Raw genomic sequence first — 20,107 nt, 5'->3', positions numbered from 1 at the left:
CATGTATGACCTGTTCACCTGTAGTGTGTACAACATGTATGACTCTGTTCACCTGTAGTGTGTACAACATGTATGACCCTGTTCACCTGTAGTGTGTACAACATGTATGACCCTGTTCACCTGTAGTGTGTACAACATGTATGACCCTGTTCACCTGTAGTGTGTACAACATGTATGACCCTGTTCACCTGTAGTGTGTACAACATGTATGACCCTGTTCACCTGTAGTGTGTACAACATGTATGACCCTGTTCACCTGTAGTGTGTACAACATGTATGACTCTGTTCACCTGTAGTGTGTACAACATGTATGACTCTGTTCACCTGTAGTGTGTACAACATGTATGATCCTGTTCACCTGTAGTGTGTACAACATGTATGACCCTGTTCACCTGTAGTGTGTACAACATGTATGACTCTGTTCACCTGTAGTGTGTACAACATGTATGACCCTGTTCACCTGTAGTGTGTACAACATGTATGACTCTGTTCACCTGTAGTGTGTACAACATGTATGATCCTGTTCACCTGTAGTGTGTACAACATGTATGAATGTTACAATACATATCTTTAAAGGAGCTTTTCTTTAAAGGAGCTTTTTCTCACACTCTTCAGCAGAAGTCTCCACTTCAGTAGCACTTACATACACCAAACTTTCCACTTTCATTCCTCTCTATATTCTGAAGCTTTGTGCAGAGGGCTTTGATCACCTGTCACTCACAGCTCATGTTATAGAATATTTTATATCATCACTTACTTACATGTGCATTGATGGGACAGCTAGAGGTAGGACCAGGATGACAATAATAGGTAAAGCAATAATGAGGGTTTTGACAGGATATGGAATCTGACCCTGCACTTTATTAACAATCATGCACCTGTTCATAACACTTTGAAGCTATTCCTGTCAACCCATCCCACCCTGGAGTCTTAATCTTTTAACCAGCTGCACGGCCATCTCCTCTCTTTCAAAGGCATCCGCACAAACTCTCATGAAGCTCAGCCAACGCTCCATAAACACTGCACAGCCCGGAGACAGGTGCAGTTTTTTTGTTGCAGATTAAAAGTCCAAATCAGCAAGTTGTTTGAGCGGCGAGCCAAGAGAAGAGTGTGTGGAGGCCCGAGGCTCTGTGCGGCGATGACTCAGAGAGGGGATGAGGAGCGGGGAGAGAGACTGGAGGAGAAGGAGACAAACGATATGGTTTAAAGACGGGGGGGGAGAAAGAGACAGATTTAGGGCTGAGTTTAGGTGAGGGGGGGGGCAGCGAGAGAGGAAGAATAAGAGACTGAAAGAAAGAAGAATTTAAAAGTGAGGAAAAAAGAGAGAAAGTGATTTACATCAGAAGAGATCGTTTAAAGTCTTTCTGTTGAGCAATGCAAACGATTAGGAGACGAAATCACGTCATAAACACACACACACACACACACACACACACACACACACACACACACACACGCAGAATGTATATAACAGGATTCACAATAAGATGATTAAGATCTGGATTGAATTGAAGACGAGGCTCCACAACATAAAGTGAAACTCATAAATGTGTAATCTTTAGAGTCTTATTTCTTGTAATTGATCTTTTGACATGTTTCATCTACTTATACTTTAGTAAGCATCTTCCTCCTACAACCCCAACATACACCCAGAAATACACCATGGCTACATTTATAACAGAATTAATTGTTAATAAGTCTACGGCAAGAACATTTTAATAATAAAGCTCCATTCAAACAAATCAAAGTGCTTTAAAATGTTAAAATTGCATAAAAACAAAAGCAAGAACGAGTAAAAAGGTAAATTTCAAAAGATTAAAAGAGTCCGATTCAAAGGTCATGCACGTAAAAACTTGCACAAACCGTACACACGTGCTCCGTTTGTCTACTCGAGGTACTTCCGGCTGATAAAACCAGCGTGATTATGATATCTGACCACGAAAACAGCTTCATGGCGTCACCAGAGTCCCCGCAGGACACACTGTCTGTGACACCGTTACTCCCAGAGATCATCACACACACAAACACTTTGTGGACGATCAGAGCAGAGGGACACTTTCCTATCTGACTGTGAACAAGCTGCCCCCGGCTGCTGTTGTCAGGTCGGTCACACTCTAGGTCGTGTGTGTTCTGTTTACCTGTGTGTGTGTGTGTGTGTGTGTGTGTGTTAGTGTGTGTGTGTGTGTGTGTGTGTGTGTGTGTGTGTGTGTGTGTGTGTGTGTGTGTGTGTGTGTGTGTGTGTGTGTGGGCTAAACACATGAGCTTCGTTAGCAAAGGAGGCACCAGTGTTTGAATTATTGATCAAGGGAGTGAATACCATCAACACTGTGCATTCAGCAAACGCACCGGGAGAGGAAACGTGTTTATTCAAAATGATGAGTATGCCCCTCCGTGTGTGTGTGTGTGTGTGTGTGTGTGTGTGTGTGTGTGTGTGTGTGTGTGTGTGTGTGTGTGTGTGTGTGTGTGTGTGTGAGATGCTGTCACTCCTTTGCATTTCTTGCATCCAAACACAACAAGCCCCGCAGTCCAAACATGACCATATTGCAGGATATCTTGCCCGTATGTCGCTCAGCTATAAAAACGCCCCGAGTCAAAAACATCTGACTGGATTTCATCGTAGAGGACAAACAGAACAAAACACGCAGCGTGCACACGAGCAGCTTCCAATGGAAATGTGTGTCAGCGAGCACAAACTGGCAAAAATAGAACCGGCATTTCAGAATGAGAAATTAAATTAGAAATTAAATGAAAGGCCGCAAAATAATTATTCAGCATTTCTGTAACTAGTTTAACAAGAAAGAAATGTAAAAATGGTTCCTTCCCCTGACGTTATGTGAAGCAACCGTATGTTTGATCCATCACAACCGACACGTGTCTGATATTCAGTTTACTTTCTAAGCTGCTTCCAATGATGCTTAAAATGAACAATAAAAAAGATCAATCCCTTCACATAAGTATAGTATATGGACTGATGATTGACTGATTCTCCATTATCTCTGTAACATCTGTCAACACACACACACGCCACCACACGGGCCACAGATGTATTTACACACCACCTCTTTGTGATACACAAACATTCACACAGGCAACATCCACTCACCTGGGAGGAGATGAGATGTGTGTGTGTGTGTGTGTGTGTGTGTGTGTGTGTGTCTGTGTGTGTTCCAGCTGTTGAGGAAAGCTGTCTCAGGGGACCAGCTGTACATCTGGATAACAGCTGATGTTTGTCTCCTTCACTGACAGATGTAGTTTTAGAATCAAGCTGTGCAACTAATCAAATCTTCTTCTTTTTATTTTAAAGTTGAAGGATGATAATTGTTCACGTGTCCGTCCGTCTTCCTGATTTTTGTGCAACTAATCAGTGTTCATTGGTGTGTGTGTGTGTGTGTGTGTGTGTGTGTGTGTGTGTGTGTGTGTGTGTGTGTGTATGTGTGTGTGTGTGTGTTGGTCTCCAGGACACTGACAGACCTGATGAAACAGCAGGGAGGTGAGCTGAGCTCTGTGGAAAACGTTGCGGCCGGTTCGCCCAACGGAGGGAGAGCCAACGGCATTTCAGCCAGAATGCTACGCAGCAGGAGTGGTGAGTACTGAGAGAGCGTGCACGCACATGCACTCACACACATGCACACACATGCACTCACACACATGCACACACATGCACTCACACACATGCACACACATGATACACATATATTCAGGGTGACATACAATATACTACCAATGCTACTATCTGCAGGAAAAACCTGCACACATTGGTGTAAGTGAGGAAATACAGTTTGTTTGTGTGAAGTCAGTGACAAGTGATTAAAAACAGACAAAATGAATTTCACTCCATTCAACTTTCATGACATAACAGGTAGAAATTATTGTCTTATGTTTTAAGAAGAGAGAAATAATGTGCACAAAGGCGAGCTTCACTCACAAACATCGTTATTCTCACACTTCAGTGCGTCTGTTCACAACCTCTCGTCTCCTTCTGTCTCCTTCTGTCTCCTTCTGTCTCCTTCTGTCTCCTACTGTCTCCGTCTGTCTCCTTCTGTCTCCTACTGTCTCCTACTGTCTCCGTCTGTCTCCTTCTGTCTCCTACTGTCTCCTACTGTCTCCTTCTGTCTCCGTCTGTCTCCTTCTGTCTCCTTCTGTCTCCGTCTGTCTCCGTCTGTCTCCTTCTGTCTCCTACTGTCTCCTACTGTCTCCTTCTGTCTCGTCTGTCTCCTTCTGTCTCCTTCTGTCTCCTACTGTCTCCTTCTGTCTCCGTCTGTCTCCTTCTGTCTCCTTCTGTCTCCGTCTGTCTCCGTCTGTCTCCTTCTGTCTCCTTCTGTCTCCGTCTGTCTCCTTCTGTCTCCTACTGTATCCTACTGTCTCCTTCTGTCTCCGTCTGTCTCCTTCTGTCTCCTTCTGTCTCCTACTGTCTCCGTCTGTCTCCGTCTGTCTCCTTCTGTCTCCTACTGTCTCCTACTGTCTCCGTCTGTCTCCTTCTGTCTCCTACTGTCTCCTACTGTCTCCTACTGTCTCCTTCTGTTTCCTACTGTATCCTTCTGTCTCCTACTGTCTCCTACTGTCTCCTTCTGTCTCCTTCTGTTTCCTACTGTCTCCTTCTGTCTCCTACTGTCTCCTACTGTCTCCGTCTGTCTCCTACTGTCTCCGTCTGTCTCCTACTGTCTCCTACTGTCTCCGTCTGTCTCCTACTGTCTCCTTCTGTCTCTTCTGTCTCCTTCTGTCTCCTACTGTCTCCTTCTGTCTCCTTCTGTCTCTTTCTGTCTCCTTCTGTCTCCTTCTGTCTCCTTCTGTCTCCTTCTGTCTCCTTCTGTCTCCTTCTGTCTCCTACTGTCTCCTACTGTCTCCGTCTGTCTCCTACTGTCTCCTACTGTCTCCTTCTGTCTCTTTCTGTCTCTTTCTGTCTCCTTCTGTCTCTTTCTGTCTCCTTCTGTCTCCTACTGTCTCCTTCTGTCTCCTTCTGTCTCTTTCTGTCTCCTTCTGTCTCCTACTGTCTCCTTCTGTCTCTTTCTGTCTCCTTCTGTCTCCTACTGTCTCCTACTGTCTTTTTCTGTCTCCTTCTGTCTCCTACTGTCTCTTTCTGTCTCCTTCTGTCTCCTTCTGTCTCCTTCTGTCTCTTTCTGTCTCCTTCTGTCTCCTACTGTCTCCTTCTGTCTCTTTCTGTCTCCGTCTGTCTCCTTCTGTCTCTTTCTGTCTCCTTCTGTCTCCTTCTGTCTCTTTCTGTCTCCTTCTGTCTCTTTCTGTCTCCTTATGTCTCCTTCTGTCTCCTACTGTCTCCTACTGTCTCCTTCTGTTTCCTACTGTCTCCTTCTGTCTCCTTCTGTCTCTTTCTGTCTCCTTCTGTCTCCTACTGTCTCCTACTGTCTCCGTCTGTCTCCTACTGTCTCCTACTGTCTCCTTCTGTCTCTTTCTGTCTCTTTCTGTCTCCTTCTGTCTCTTTCTGTCTCCTTCTGTCTCCTACTGTCTCCTTCTGTCTCTTTTTGTCTCCTTCTGTCTCTTTCTGTCTCCTTCTGTCTCCTACTGTCTCTTTCTGTCTCCTTCTGTCTCCTACTGTCTCCTACTGTCTCTTTATGTCTCCTTCTGTCTCCTTCTGTCTCCTTCTGTCTCCTACTGTCTCTTTCTGTCTCCTTCTGTCTCTTTCTGTCTCCGTCTGTCTCCTTCTGTCTCTTTCTGTCTCCTTCTGTCTCCTACTGTCTCCTTCTGTCTCCTACTGTCTCCTTCTGTCTCCTTCTGTCTCCTACTGTCTCCTACTGTCTCCTTCTGTCTCCTACTGTCTCCTTCTGTCTCTTTCTGTCTCTTTCTGTCTCTTTCTGTCTCCGTCTGTCTCTTTCTGTCTCCTTCTGTCTCCTACTGTCTCCTTCTGTCTCCTTCTGTTTTTCAAATCAAACAATGCTTTCACATCATGCACTTTTCCAGTCAAAATAGAAACACCTACAAAGCATTCATTAGACACAACATACAAAAAATGTATACACTGCATCCAGTGCATGTAGTGTATTTTAGTTTTATTGTAAATGAACAAAACTTTCAAAACTAAACAAAAGTACAATTATCCCAACTTATACAAATAACAAAGAAAACTTCATACGTAAATATAAAGCACATTACAGGTAAATGTAAAGCACATTACAGGTAAATGTAAAGCACATTACAGGTACATGTAAAGCACATTACAGGTACATGTAAAGCACATTACAGGTAAATGTAAAGCACATTACAGGTAAATGTAAAGCACATTACAGGTAAATGTAAAGCACATTACAGGTACATGTAAAGCACATTACAGGTAAATGTAAAGCACATTACAGGTACATGTAAAGCACATTACAGGTACATGTAAAGCACATTACAGGTAAATGTAAAGCACATTACAGGTAAATGTAAAGCACATTACAGGTAAATGTAAAACACATTACAGGTACATGTAAAGCACATTACAGGTACATGTAAAGCACATTACAGGTAAATGTAAAGCACATTACAGGTAAATGTAAAGCACATTACAGGTAAATGTAAAGCACATTACAGGTAAATGTAAAACACATTACAGGTAAATGTAAAGCACATTACAGGTAAATGTAAAGCACATTACAGGTACATGTAAAGCACATTACAGGTAAATGTAAAGCACATTACAGGTAAATGTAAAGCACATTACAGGTACATGAAAAGCACATTACAGGTACATGAAAAGCACATTACAGGTACATGTAAAGCACATTACAGGTACATGTAAAGCACATTACAAGTACAGGATTCATTCTGCCTCAGCAGCATCACACCTTTGTGCTGGTCCGGCCAGAGGACTTCATCTACATCACACATAATGTCTTCTCTTGCTAAGCAACGGGGGGGAAACTCTCTGGCATGGCAGATCCAGGCTTGACAAGCATCCACGCCTATGTCACCACAGGCCATTGCCATTGCCTGTAGGAGGTTTACCCTAGTGTAGGGGTTCTGGTCAAAGACCCTCCAGCGCCACGCAGAAAATAACTCCTCTGTATGGGCTGTACGGTGGAAGGCAAACATTTATGAAGCGCTGGTTGATGTTGAACCATTCACGTATGCGGACTACACGGTGAAAGCTGACATTGTCCCAAACTACAACATAAACAGGACACCCGGCCTGATGAGGAACCTGAACCTCAATCAGAAAATCCCGAAGACCACCAGATATGTGAGAAGATGCTCGGTGTTGTAAGGCCCCAGGGTTGCATGATGGTGGAGAATCCGCCGGACAAAGGGGGACATTGCCACCACGCTGGCCAGGGACTTCCACAATGGCCCGTTGGCCAATTGTGTTCCTGCGTCTCCTTCTCCTCTTCGTCAGATTGAACCCTGCTTCATCTACAAAAATGTATTCATGGGGCCTTTCCATAGAATCAAATTCATACAATCTCTAACTGTCCCTATGTTCTTCTCTGAATGCTCTTACGATGGTGGCCACAGAGAACCTACTCAAATATCAGATAAATGTCGAGGAGTAAAAAGCATAAAGTAGCATTAAGTGAAAATACATTACTTGAGTAAATGTACTTAGTTACTTTCCAACGCGGCATTTTGATTACATGTACCTTCACTTCGCTCGCAATGCATTGTGGGGGTGTTGAGTATGTCCTCGTCTAATATACAGCAGGTCATTTCTATCTTACACCAAACACACACACGCGATGCAGTTGGAAGGTAGCGCACGCTCAGCACCCAAAGCTTCCAGAAGCAGGAAGATGTCAATCATCTATAGTGCAGCATATTTAAAATCTTACACCAATTAAGTCAATTAGTTTATTTTCTGCAAAATGTTTTGCCTGAGACTGAAACTTAGTTTGTTTGTATTGAGAGCTGTTGACAGGGCTTCCCTCGTACGGAGCCTTTTTAATATTGTGTCTGTTACACATCGTGGGTGCTGGCTGGGGAGAGGAGAGAAGGGATAGTGAGAGATTAAACAATAGCATCTTCATCTGTAAGTGGAACACGTGCAACACTGGTGCACGACACACACATACACTGTTTAATTAGCAGGCTGCAGCCCTGCAGGCAGCTTGTGCCACTCTATACATGCACCTGCAGCAGCCTGCACACAACACTTGACCAGGTGCATCCTTTAGTACGGCGGAGTCAAGAGCTTTTCTTTAATGTTGGAACTGTTTAATTGGTTTGTAGGAAAGAGCACGTGACTGTGCAGTGGGCCCGTGTGTATGGATTAGTATGCATTTATGTTTTACGGGCCTGCATGTGAGCATGTGAGTGTGCATGTGTGTCAGAGGGAGGGAGAGGGGTGTTTGATATGAGAGGCCCCCTGTGGAGTTCCTCTCTCATCTCCTGCTATGTATAATTCCACACCCTGCTAATGATATGACATACTGTATGTGGTGAACGCTTTAGTATGCAAATACACATCAGTAATCTCTAACAGCGTCACAGAGTCTGTAACCCTCAGGTACGACAGAACTTTATGTACTTTATCACCAACACACATCAGTAGATCTCAGTACGGGACGGATTATTATCCACCCCTGGGCACAGACATGCAAAGGTCCCCACCACGCCTCCTACATAAGAACATGAACCACACATCTAAAGACGCTTCTCTTTGCAGACGTCTCTTCCTGGTCTGTCTCTGTCTCTGTTTGGTGGTTTGTAGACGTTTTACGTGTCTTAGTGGTCATTCTGTGTCCAGTATGTTCACTTTGTGGTAGTTGTGAAACTCTTTGTGGTCTTTTTGCATCTCTTACTAGATGTTTTACGTGTCTTTGTGGTCGTGTTCCGTCTCTTTGTGGTCTTTTTGCCAATACCAATTAAACAAATCAACATCCTCATTGTATCACATGCATCTATGACAGGTTTTGTTTGGAAGGAAAAAAGCCTGCACATGTGTTGTTCTGGGACATTTGAAGGTCGACACGTCAGAGCTTCACTTTCTGAGTCACCTCTGTCCTTCACTAAGAGTTGCAGGAATCTGTTTTGCTTTATTTTGATGTGAATTGGCACAAACACTCGGCAAAACGTTCCCTAATTGAGCCACAGGACAAAATGGAACACGACATGGATCGCCTGGACAGAAAACAAATGGACAGTATTGGTTTTTCCAGAGTAGACAAGATGGTGCACAGAAGCCTATGGAAAAAGTGAAGCTCTTTACTCACAGTAAATAAACACATTTGAACTGATTGGGGGGGAAAGTTAAAAGGCCGGATGCTATTCTCTCTGTGCATTCATTCACTTTAAAGCCACACTTCCTCTTTTTTCCGGCTGCAGCCTCGACTGTTCCGCTCATTCGCTCAATAACATCTGTTTAGTCGGACACTATGGCTGAAGTGTGATCGTGCTTTGGACATGAAGCCTTACTTGAATTGTTCAGCTTTGGATTTGTCACCTACACTATGTGTTATGAATGACGTTGCTAAACCACTTCTTCACATCTTTCCTGCTCCAGGAAAAGATGGAGGACGCCATTTTTAAAAAAACATTGTTTCCTGCTCTGTTTCTGTTTCTGTGTACACAAACCATCAGGTGTCCAGGGAGGCTCCTCCTCAGATGTACATGAACCATTAGCAGCTAACATTAACGGAGGACAGGAGGCAAAATATCCATCCATCGTCTACCTCTTATCCGGGGTTGCGTCGCAGGGGCAGCAGCTCCAGTAAGGAACCCCTATCTTCCCTTCTCCGGGCCACATCCTCCAGCTCCGACTGGGGGATCCTGAGGCGTTCCCAGTGAGGAGATATAATCTCTCCACCGAGTCCTGGGTCTTCCCCGGGGTCTCCTCCCAGCTGGACGTGCCTGGAACACCTCCCTAGGGAGGCGCCCAGGTGGCTCCTTACTAGATGCCCGAACCACCTCAACTGGCTCCTTTCAACGTAAAGGAGCAGCGGCTCTACTCCGAGTCTCTCCTGATGGCTGATCTTCTCACCCTATCTCTAAGGGAGACGCCACCCGTCTGAGAAAACCCATTTCGGCCGCTTGTACCCGTGATCTCGTTCTTTCGATCATGACCCTTCATGACCACAGGTGAGGGTAGGAACGAAGATCGACCGGTAGATCGAGAGCTTTGCCTTCTGGCTCAGCTCTCTTTTCGTCGGTGCGGTAAAGCGACTGCAGCACCGCCCCCGCTGCTCCGATTCTCCGGCCGATCTCTCAAACAAGACCCGGAGGCAAAACATTTGGCCTGAAAAGTTTCCAACAAACACGACTCGATACAGAAAGAAAGCGTAAAGCTAAAAGCGATGATCTATTTGTCAAAGAAGACTGCAGAAGTAGCATGACCCAGTAATCATCTTGGTAACACAAAGATGCACCTTTTTGTGTTGTTCTCTTCTTATACCGCAGCTGTCAGGAGCTTCCTGAGTGCTCCTCTCGACTCCTCCCCGGGGTCATGAGAGCAAAAACTACTTATTCCTGTAAATGAACGATCTCAGTTTGAATCTTCGCTCGTTTCATGTTGATTATTCTGACAAAAGGCGTGTGTACGAGCAACTCAGCAGATCGCACAGACGGAGGATTATTAAGTACGTCGGGTGTTTGTCTCTGCTGCAGTGAACAGATGATGCACACACACTTTCTTCTCTGCACTTAAGTCTGCTTGTTCCTGCCGTCGCTCTCTCGCACAGACACACGGGGACGTTCATGTTTCATCTGGGTGATGACAAAACGCCACGCAATGCACTCTCTGCTTTGTCACTTTCACCGCGGCACTTAAGACGACTTTTATGTAGCGTTTCACGCACAGATACACATTCATACACAAAACCATATACAATGTGTTGACCTCACGGCTTGTCTTTGTGTTTCACGGTCATGAGCACTCACAATAGCACAGCGGGGCAAACAGCAGGCAGATTGTATACAGTAAGTGTGTGTGTGTGTGTGTGTGTGTGTGTGTGTGTGTGTGTGTGTGTGTGTGTGTGTGTGTGTGTGTGAGAGGAATCATCAAAAACTCCTTTAACTCCTCCAAAAAACCTTAACTTGTGTTAAATTGCTGACCTGAAAATGAGTTTAAATCTAAAAGTCTCGCCATCATTAGTGCTTCTGCTCAAACTCACTCGACTGCTTTCCAGCACAGTTTAAAATAACACTGCTATTTTATTGATAACCATACGTCACATGATGAGAGGGAACCACATCCTTCTTTTCATTAAAAACAACCTCTAACCAAAGAACGAAGGAGAGCATTGCTTTATTATTTATTATCTAATATCAACTTTAAGTAAAAGACTCTCGAGAAGGAAAGAAAGTGAAGAATTCTTCATATTTATGAGGAAAAGATGGCCGCCTGTAAAGAGCATCACTGAGCTGGACAGTTTGGATGATTTTCATATATAAATTGAAATCGAGTGGATTTGTTTCGTCCATCGTGTCCAGATGTAACCGTTACTCAAAGTCCTCTTCTAAAGACTTTTACATGAGAAATTATATCTCATATATTTAAATTAATAAATGTACTTCACTCCACATGGACACATAATACTAATACTAAAGTAACTAACTACTATTTTGTGGTACTTGTATTTTATGTAAGTATGTCGTATTTACCAAAAATATTTACCTTACCAGCTTTAGTTACAAGTAACTTATATACAAAACATGAGCTCAACCTTTTTAATATGATGCATTAGTAAAGATTAAAGTCCTGGCATCTCTTTTTACACGCGGTGTCGCCTTTGGTTTAGGAAACAAAACTACTAAAAGATGATCATTTGTGTTAAATAAATTAAGTTTTGTAAATAAGTTAGTTACATTACACACGAGACACGTGTATCCACAGTAAGTGCAGAAGAGCCATAAAACCTGCATTATTTATTTGTAATGGCCAGCAGGGGGCGACTGCACCGGCTGCAGAAAGAAGTCAGATTGTATAGAAGTCTATGAGAACATTTTCCGACTTCTCACTTGATTTATTACATCAGTAAAAATGTTCCTGATGAGTTTCTGATCTCAATCTCTAGTTTGAAACTCTTCAATACAGCAAGATTTTAATTGTTTATAATTATGAACACATTTACAGTTACATTTAGAGTAAAATAGACGATAAAGCAGCGTATGCTTCAGGCTTTAGGCTACCTTGTGATTGACAGGTCACTACTACGCTGTTGTCTGGTTTGGGTGCTCTCTTACATCAAGCGTTGTACAACTTTAACCTTCTCTCAGAGTGTTTTTAGTTCATGAAAGTTGATTGTTGTGTTAATAGTTCAGCGTTCGGTTGTACTTAGCTCCGCCCGCTCGTGTCACTTCTGGTTGTAAAACATCTAAATGCAGACGGACAAAACGAAAGTCCTCAAACCAACGGATGACGTCACAGTATATTGTATAAATATATATATATTATAGGGTCTCATACAGATCCTGTAGCTCGTAGAGGGCACAGTGAGTACTTTTACTTCTGATACTCTAAGCACATTTTGCTGGTACACTTACTTAAACACACGTGACTTTCACTCAGGACCAAGTTGTTATCTTTGTCCGATCTGTCGGCTTCCAAACTCCTGACTCGTTCAGACAGAAACAAGAGAAGCCTGATCTTCTTCGTTGTACACCTTAATCGCCCGCTGCCTGTGATTCCCAGTGAGAAAGAAGATGTTATATAAGTCATTAAGCAGCGTCCCTGCCCTCTTGTTCTGCGCTTAAAAGATCCCGATGCCAGAATTTAATGGGGAAATTAATATGCTGGAGTTTTAACATCCACAATTCCCTCAGTTGCTGTTTTATGCATTGGCACACACACACACACACACACACACACACACACACACACACACACACACACACACACACACACACACACACTTACTTACTCCATTACGCAACCACTCAAACCTTATACCCTGAAAGAGGGTTTGGCCGAGCTGATGTTCTCATTAAATGCTCTTGTTTGTATTTCTGCTCGGGTGAGTGTTTGTGCACATGAGCATGAGGACATCAGCTTCAGCATTTAGGTTTAGCTGTGTAACATTTCCTCTAAAGTTTTCATGGAGTGTGTGGCTCAAAATCAAACAAGAAGTGGACGTAGCCACTGTGACATCACACATTGGTTTGAGGACGTCGCCATCTTGTTTTCTTTGGACCATATTTGGATGAGAAGGTGGAGCTGGTGAGGAGCAAGGCCTGCGAAGTTACCAGCTGGCTGGCTAGCTTGGTCAGCAAGGTGCATCCATAATTCACGGTAACTGTGATATCAATGCTCATTTGGAAAACCATTTTTAAAACCAAAATGTCCGAAACGTTAAAAAAGAACAGCCGACTCCTTCGAGAGTCTTTTAGCACAACTCTGAACAATGCTTGTCAAGCACAAGGTAGCCACGAGAATATAATCTCACTGTGAAAATGTTTGCTGAGTTCATCATGAGAGAAGTCGACTTCATGAAGCACAATGTGAAGTAATCTCCAGATCTTCTGCAGGAGCCAGAGGACAACCAGGTCAACCAGTAATTAGACAGAACCAGTGTCTTAATCTGCCATTTATTGCTGCTCCAACAACGAGCACGACGAAGAAGGTGATGAGAAGAAGATAGTAGATGACTCATAATCCGCTAATCTGGCAGATGCTGAGAGGTCAGCAACACTAAATTACACTAAATGATATTCCTCTACACACACACACACACACACACACACACACATATATAACGATGCATATTACAACATGTGAAACATCCTCCTTGCTAGTGTGTGTGTGTGTGTGTGTGTGTGTGTGTGTGTGTGTGTGTGGTGATTAAGGTAAAGGCTCATAGTTGTAAGTGCAAATGTTGTTACTGTAAAGACTAAGTCTTGACATTTTCTCCAACCCTCTGGCTTCCTGACATGATGCACATCAATCTCTCTCTCTCTCTCTCTCTCTCTCTCTCTCTCTCTCTCTGTCTCTCTCTCTCTCTCTCTCTCTCTCTCTCTCTCTCTGTCTCTCTGTCTCTCTCTCTCTCTCTCATGTGTGTGCAGTGATTAGTATTCAGAAGTCGTGTACGTCTCTTTCTTAGCACTGACAGTCGCAGATGTGATGAAATCTTCTGTCTTTGATGCTGTGTTTCTCCCTGTCCCACACACACACACACACACACACACACACACACACACACACACACACACACACACACATTTAAAGGCTGATTTTGTTGCTCTCATCCAAATGACCTTAGAAAGCATTTGTGTGTGTGTGTGTGTGTGTGTGTGTGTGTGTGTGTGTGTGTGTGTGTGTGTGTGTGTGTGTTTTACTGTGGACATTCGTGAGCTCTCCATGTGTGCTCATCCATCCCTGGGGTTGATATCAAGTGCGCTGGCTGCATGGCCTTCATTAATGCTAATAGCCGGGGCTTCACTCTCTCCACTAGTTTGTGCCATTGTTCATTAACCTCACTTCACTTAGCGTGCGACTGGCTGGCCGTCAGGGCCGGGGCCGCTGACTCACCTAAAGTCACCGGCCTGGAGGTAAAAGGGAGAAGCCTTATAACTTGTGTGTGGTTTACATCCATGTCAGTCCAAAATGTCATCCCTCCATCTTGTTCTATTAGATATTAATGTCAAAATTGTCAAAATTAGCAAATTAATTCTTGAGTTGTGGCCAGAAACGTGTTTTGTGAGGTCACAGTGACCTTCGACCTGCAAAATCTAGTAATTTCTTCAAATTTGATATCTCATTCACAAGAATGTGACGCAGGGACTGACGTAAGGACTTGAACACACCACGCAGAAGTCTGATGCTCAGGTGACTGCGTGGTCATCACTGTGTTCTGTGACAAAGCAAATTGTACACACTCTGTTTAGATTGTGATTTATTTATTCGTAAAGATGTTCTGTTTTAAACAAGTGTTACCTCAGGTAAATGTGTTTATTCTTTGCACATGGCAGCCACAGTGTGGTTACGTCATGGTCACACTGTGCGCTCCTGGATCCACTGACTCTCCTCTCTCTGCTCGTCTCCTACCAGAACAGTACCATCTGAATAACTCCGCTTACGGGCCGTTCGCACCGGGGCTTCCACACCCGCACAGCAACCACAGCACCGTGGGACTCAACAAGTACACCTCCCTGAAAGCTGTGGGTGAGTGGGACACGCAGACACACGCTGCAGTGACGCTGACTCCATCTGACACAGTAACCTTTAGAGTACAGTAGGTTGGCGGTACTGTGTCTTGGCAAACAGAGAGCTGATCTTAAGGAGGAGCTCACGCTGTTCCTGTCTGTTGGTTAGAGGATCGTCTGTGAATGTGACACGATGACAGTACCTACAGTTCCTCATGGCCTACAACACCAGGGAACAGACTTATCAGAGTTAAGTACTGAAACCTTTGTTGAAGTCAAGAAAAACTGAGATCAAAATAACAAATTCACGAGAACAAAGCGTGGGAAAATGGTGTCTTCACTTCACTTTGCAAGGTTGGATCGAGCGGATCACACCACATGGAGACATGCTTCACTGTGTTGTTAACGTGGTGACTCTGGGATAAAAGCACGAGTACTTCCTTATTGCTAAATGTTATTATAATTGATTCAGATCATCCACTGCAGGAGTCGTGAGGTCGGTCCAACCTTGCAAAGTGAAGCGATGTTCTTTGACAAAGGAACACCTTTAGAGCTGCAATGGCCCTAAAACGCTGCCGTACATTAAAGCTAAGATCACTTTGCAACAGAGTTTCTGCAGAGTGTAATCAGGTCATTGTGAAGGACAGAGCTCTATATTACATCTGCTGCATGTAACATCCTCTGGGGGCTGCACTGGAGCCCCGGGGCATCACAGACAATACTGCGCCACTCACTTCCCCCAAATAAAACTCTTTACTTTACTTCAATACATTTACTTTGCACCCTTGTATTTAAGTCCACAGTGTAATGAAGTAATGCTCGTCCATCGCTTCATGCTGTAACACTTTATAATGAGGGTACAAATCATATACTTTAAAATGCTTAACTAATGCATGACTCATGATGATCTCATGCATGAATTACTGCAGGATGTATCGTGAATTCAGACCCATGCATTTGCTCAGCTGCTCTGAAAGCAGAATATATATATATATATATATATATATATATATATATATAATGGTGTGCAACATGAATTCATGATACATCCTGCAGTAAATTATGCATGAAATCATCATGAGTCATGCATTAGTGTTAGATACATTATTATATATTATATTATAAAGTATTTGGGCTATAAATGTCACATCTCATACATGTTGTGCAGCACAACACCAGTTATTGTCACAGTCGCTGATGGCACTAAATAATGATCATTTGCGATTGTCTGAGATTTACAACTCTCTATTGAGTAAACTATCGAGTGTGAACTGGGATACAGCCCGAGGATAAAAGGTTGCATTACAGTTTCACACAGACACAAATCTATCCGATCAGATGATTCTCTTCATGCACAACTTTCCAGAATGTTATTGACACTTTTTCTAACGTTTTATTTGCTGCATGATTATGACGGCTGCAGGTTTTGTAAGAGATGTGTGATGTAACTGCAGAGTGGACAAACACGGCTGCAGGTGATCGTACGGACCGCTTCATGTCTGCAAAGGTCACACACGCATGTTTGTTGTCCTTGAATAGCAGCAGGTGTACAGAACGACTTCCAACCCCAGGTATCTCACTAACAGAGCAATCCAGTGAGCCAACTGCAAAGCTTGTCAAGGTAGATTGTTTTAACCTTTATCATCCGGTGAAGGTTGACTGAGATTGATAGTAATCGTCAAGCAAAAACCTTCATGACACACATTACACACATTACACACACTGTACACACCAACTGCAGAATCAGAATCAGAAATACTTTATTGATCCCAGGGGGGATCAGGTTTCATTTTAGAATAAGAAATATATATATATATTATATAAATATATATACTGTATATTATATATATACTGAATATGTATATTATGTGAATATATATTTATATATTTATATAATATATATATTATATAATATATACTGTATATTATATATATACTGAATATGTATATTATGTGAATATATATTTATATAATATATATATTATATAATATATACTGTATATTATATATATATATATATTTATATTATATATATTGAATATGTATAGTATATGAATATATATATTATATATATTTATATATTATTATTTTTATATATATTTAATATATTTATATATATATTATATATTTATATATATACTGAATATGTATATTATATGAATATATATATTATATATATATGTATATTATATTCATATTTAATATATTTGTATATACTGTATATTATATATATTTATATTATATATATATTGAATATGTATAGTATTATATATATATTATATATATATATATATATTTATATATTATTATTTTTATATATATATTTAATATAATGATATATATATATTTGTGTATATATATATTTATATATATATTATATTAATATATATACTTTATATTATATATAAATATATATATATTACATTATATTTAATATATTTATATATATATCTATATATATATATATATATATTTGTATATATTTATATATATATATATATATACATATATTTATATATATATATCTGTATATATAAAATGTTTTTAAATATATTTATATATATATACTGTATATAAAAGACAAATGGTCAGATACTGTAAGAAGCGCACATCAGTCCTTATAAACCGCTTTATCAAAAGATCTTCAGACAGAATATTCAGAAATTAAACAACTTTATAAACATTAAAAAAAAATATCAGTCTTAATAACTATTTTTAAATAAACTCAAGTGGGTAAAAAATAGTAGCACTTGAGAAAAGATGAAAACAAACAGCTATTGTAAGCGAAGTGATGAAAACACGCACAGAGACAAGGTCACTGTTCATGTGGGAAGCTAGCGGCGATGACCTCAGCTTTTACTTTATTTAAATCATTCTCTGTGACATTCATGCTAGCCCATGACACACACACACACACACACACACACACACACACACACACACAGTCCAGACTCAGGGCGAGGGTATTTATAAACCTTCATTGCAATGTCCCCACATCCTGACACACATACCTTTACCTCCATCATCTTCGTTGCACTCCTCAGTTTCTCCCTCCTCTTCGCTCTCGCTGCCTTCTGCCCTCTCGTCCTCCGACATGGGAGGAAGACCGCCAGTATTCACCTTGAGGGCATGCACCAATTGGAAATACTTAAATCACCAGCTTTCCCCTTTGATCTTCTTCAAACCCTCGCCCTCATCTGGACCATCCTTCGCTTTCCTCTGATTCTCTCTATGTTTTATCTTACACAAGAAAGTCCAGTGCATGTGTGTGTGTGTGTGTGTGCATGTGTCATTGTTAGCTAACATTAGCCACCATAAGCTACAGGTCATAAAACCGAGCGAGGCTGAAGTGGAAACAAACCTCGAGCAGATGAAACCGAGAGTTCTTCTGCTTATGAATTCAAGGTTTCATTGGTTTCCCTTTAAAAGTTTCCAGAAGGAGATGATTGTGCTGACGGGTGGAGCCGGGAGGTCCTAACATGTAAATGCATCACGGATTAAGTGTGATTCAGGCGTCAGTGTTCCCACAATGACAGACTGTGTTGTTCACGTTGGCAGTTCATTTCGGGCGACTTCTGCGAGTGATTTAGAAAGTGCACCAGACTGTGACAAATTGAAAATGACTTTAAAGTACAAACAAGTTGAAGTATAAATATAGCATGTGTTTGCTACGGGCCTAATTATCCAACGTTACAAACGGAGCATACTAAAATTAATTAAAGGATTATTCCGGGTTTTTCCTCAAATAAAAAATATCTTTCCTGATTCAGCAATTAATCCATAAAATGATGATTTCTTTATCGATCACCCCCCCCCCCCCCCTGTGATGTTGTCCCCTGCCTCCACGGTGAACTTACACACTATACAAAGATGTAATAAACGATAACAATTCTATAAATGATGTTAAATGTTTACGTGTTACCTTTCTCTGTTCCAGCACAAAGTGCGTCTCACAGCTACTACAAGAGCTTCCCGCTCATGGACTTCTCCCAGTACCAGCCTGTGGCACCTCCGGCCTTCCAGGCAGTGCCGATACCGCCCAAAGAGAAGTCTTACATACACCAGCCCGTGTCGGCACACCACGACCTCCACGCCCCCCTCTCCATCTCCATCCCCTCCAACCACATGGAGCACTCTCGTATCCCCAAGACCACCACGCACCCGCTGCTCTCCAGCTCGGCCTTCAAAGCCTGGGAGCCAACCGGCCGACACGTCCACAGGCAGGCCTCCGCCCCGGGGTACGCCCCCTCCTCCGTGCACATCTCCGCCCGGCGACATGGCTACTCGACCCGGAGGCAGCAGAGCATAGAGAACATGCCAGATCTCTTTAACCAGCCCCATGGAGGGATTTATGGAGGCGCTGGAGGCGAGCAGGGGCAGCATGTTCAGGGGCAACACCCACCTCAACCCTCCTACCACCACCACCACAGGCAGAAGAGCTACTCCACCCACAGTAGGACCGAGGTGACCGTCTGAGCCTCAGAGAGCGGCTTGCTGTAATGTTAAACATATTAACAGAAAGCTTTGGTGTTAGCTCAACGCCAGAGTTTGGGACAGCTGGCCCAACAGGCGAGGGATAATTAACGAGATGCGTTCAGATTTACGAGATGAAAAGAAGTGTTTTGATAAGTGGAAACCGTGAGATTCAGGGGGAAAGCGATGAAATAAAGGTTATTATTGGACTCCAGGAAGGGTCTTGTACATTGATTATATAAAGACTGAACCTGAAAGGAGATATCCGACCCTCAGGCTCCTATAGGTCACACAGCCTCCCTTTGTGGCTTCATTGTACAGGCCTTCTACGAATAGGGATAGAAGAACAGAAACGTTCTTACATGTCGCAGCTCTTAGAGCAGGGATCAAGCTACATTTTGTCTGTGAAAAGGTTTTACATGTCGGCTTCCTGTCAGATTTGGCAGGAATTAGCGGTGAGTTTGTGTTTGCCGGTTAACTCCAGTTGAGTTTAGGGACAGTAGGTCATCGTTCACGTTGCTGCAAAATAACAAGCGGGCTCCATGGTCGGGTTTTGTTGTTAATAATCGTTCTAATGTTGTCAATTCAAACAGCCACTCAGTGCTAACATGCAGTTATTTCAAAGGTAAAT

At 42.4% G+C, this 20,107-nt stretch overlaps 1 protein-coding gene across 1 annotated transcript in view; it reads left to right on the top strand.

Annotated features, from left to right (window-relative positions):
* The window catches only part of shisa8b (shisa family member 8b), a 31,957-nt gene extending 12,267 nt beyond the window's left edge, over positions 1 to 19,690 (top strand). The window contains exons 3-5 of the mRNA XM_029456624.1: positions 3,459 to 3,583; positions 14,909 to 15,022; positions 18,941 to 19,690. Coding sequence (XP_029312484.1) covers positions 3,459 to 3,583; positions 14,909 to 15,022; positions 18,941 to 19,479 — 778 coding nt within the window. The 3' untranslated portion in view covers positions 19,480 to 19,690. The remainder of the gene's footprint in view (positions 1 to 3,458; positions 3,584 to 14,908; positions 15,023 to 18,940) is intronic.
* Positions 19,691 to 20,107: the final 417 nt, after the last annotated feature.

This window comes from Cottoperca gobio, chromosome 19 (genome assembly GCF_900634415.1).
Source record: "Cottoperca gobio chromosome 19, fCotGob3.1, whole genome shotgun sequence".
Taxonomy (NCBI): Eukaryota; Metazoa; Chordata; class Actinopteri; order Perciformes; family Bovichtidae; genus Cottoperca; species Cottoperca gobio.
Note: the sequence above shows the minus strand (reverse complement) of the source record. Positions and strands in the feature narration are given on the sequence as shown.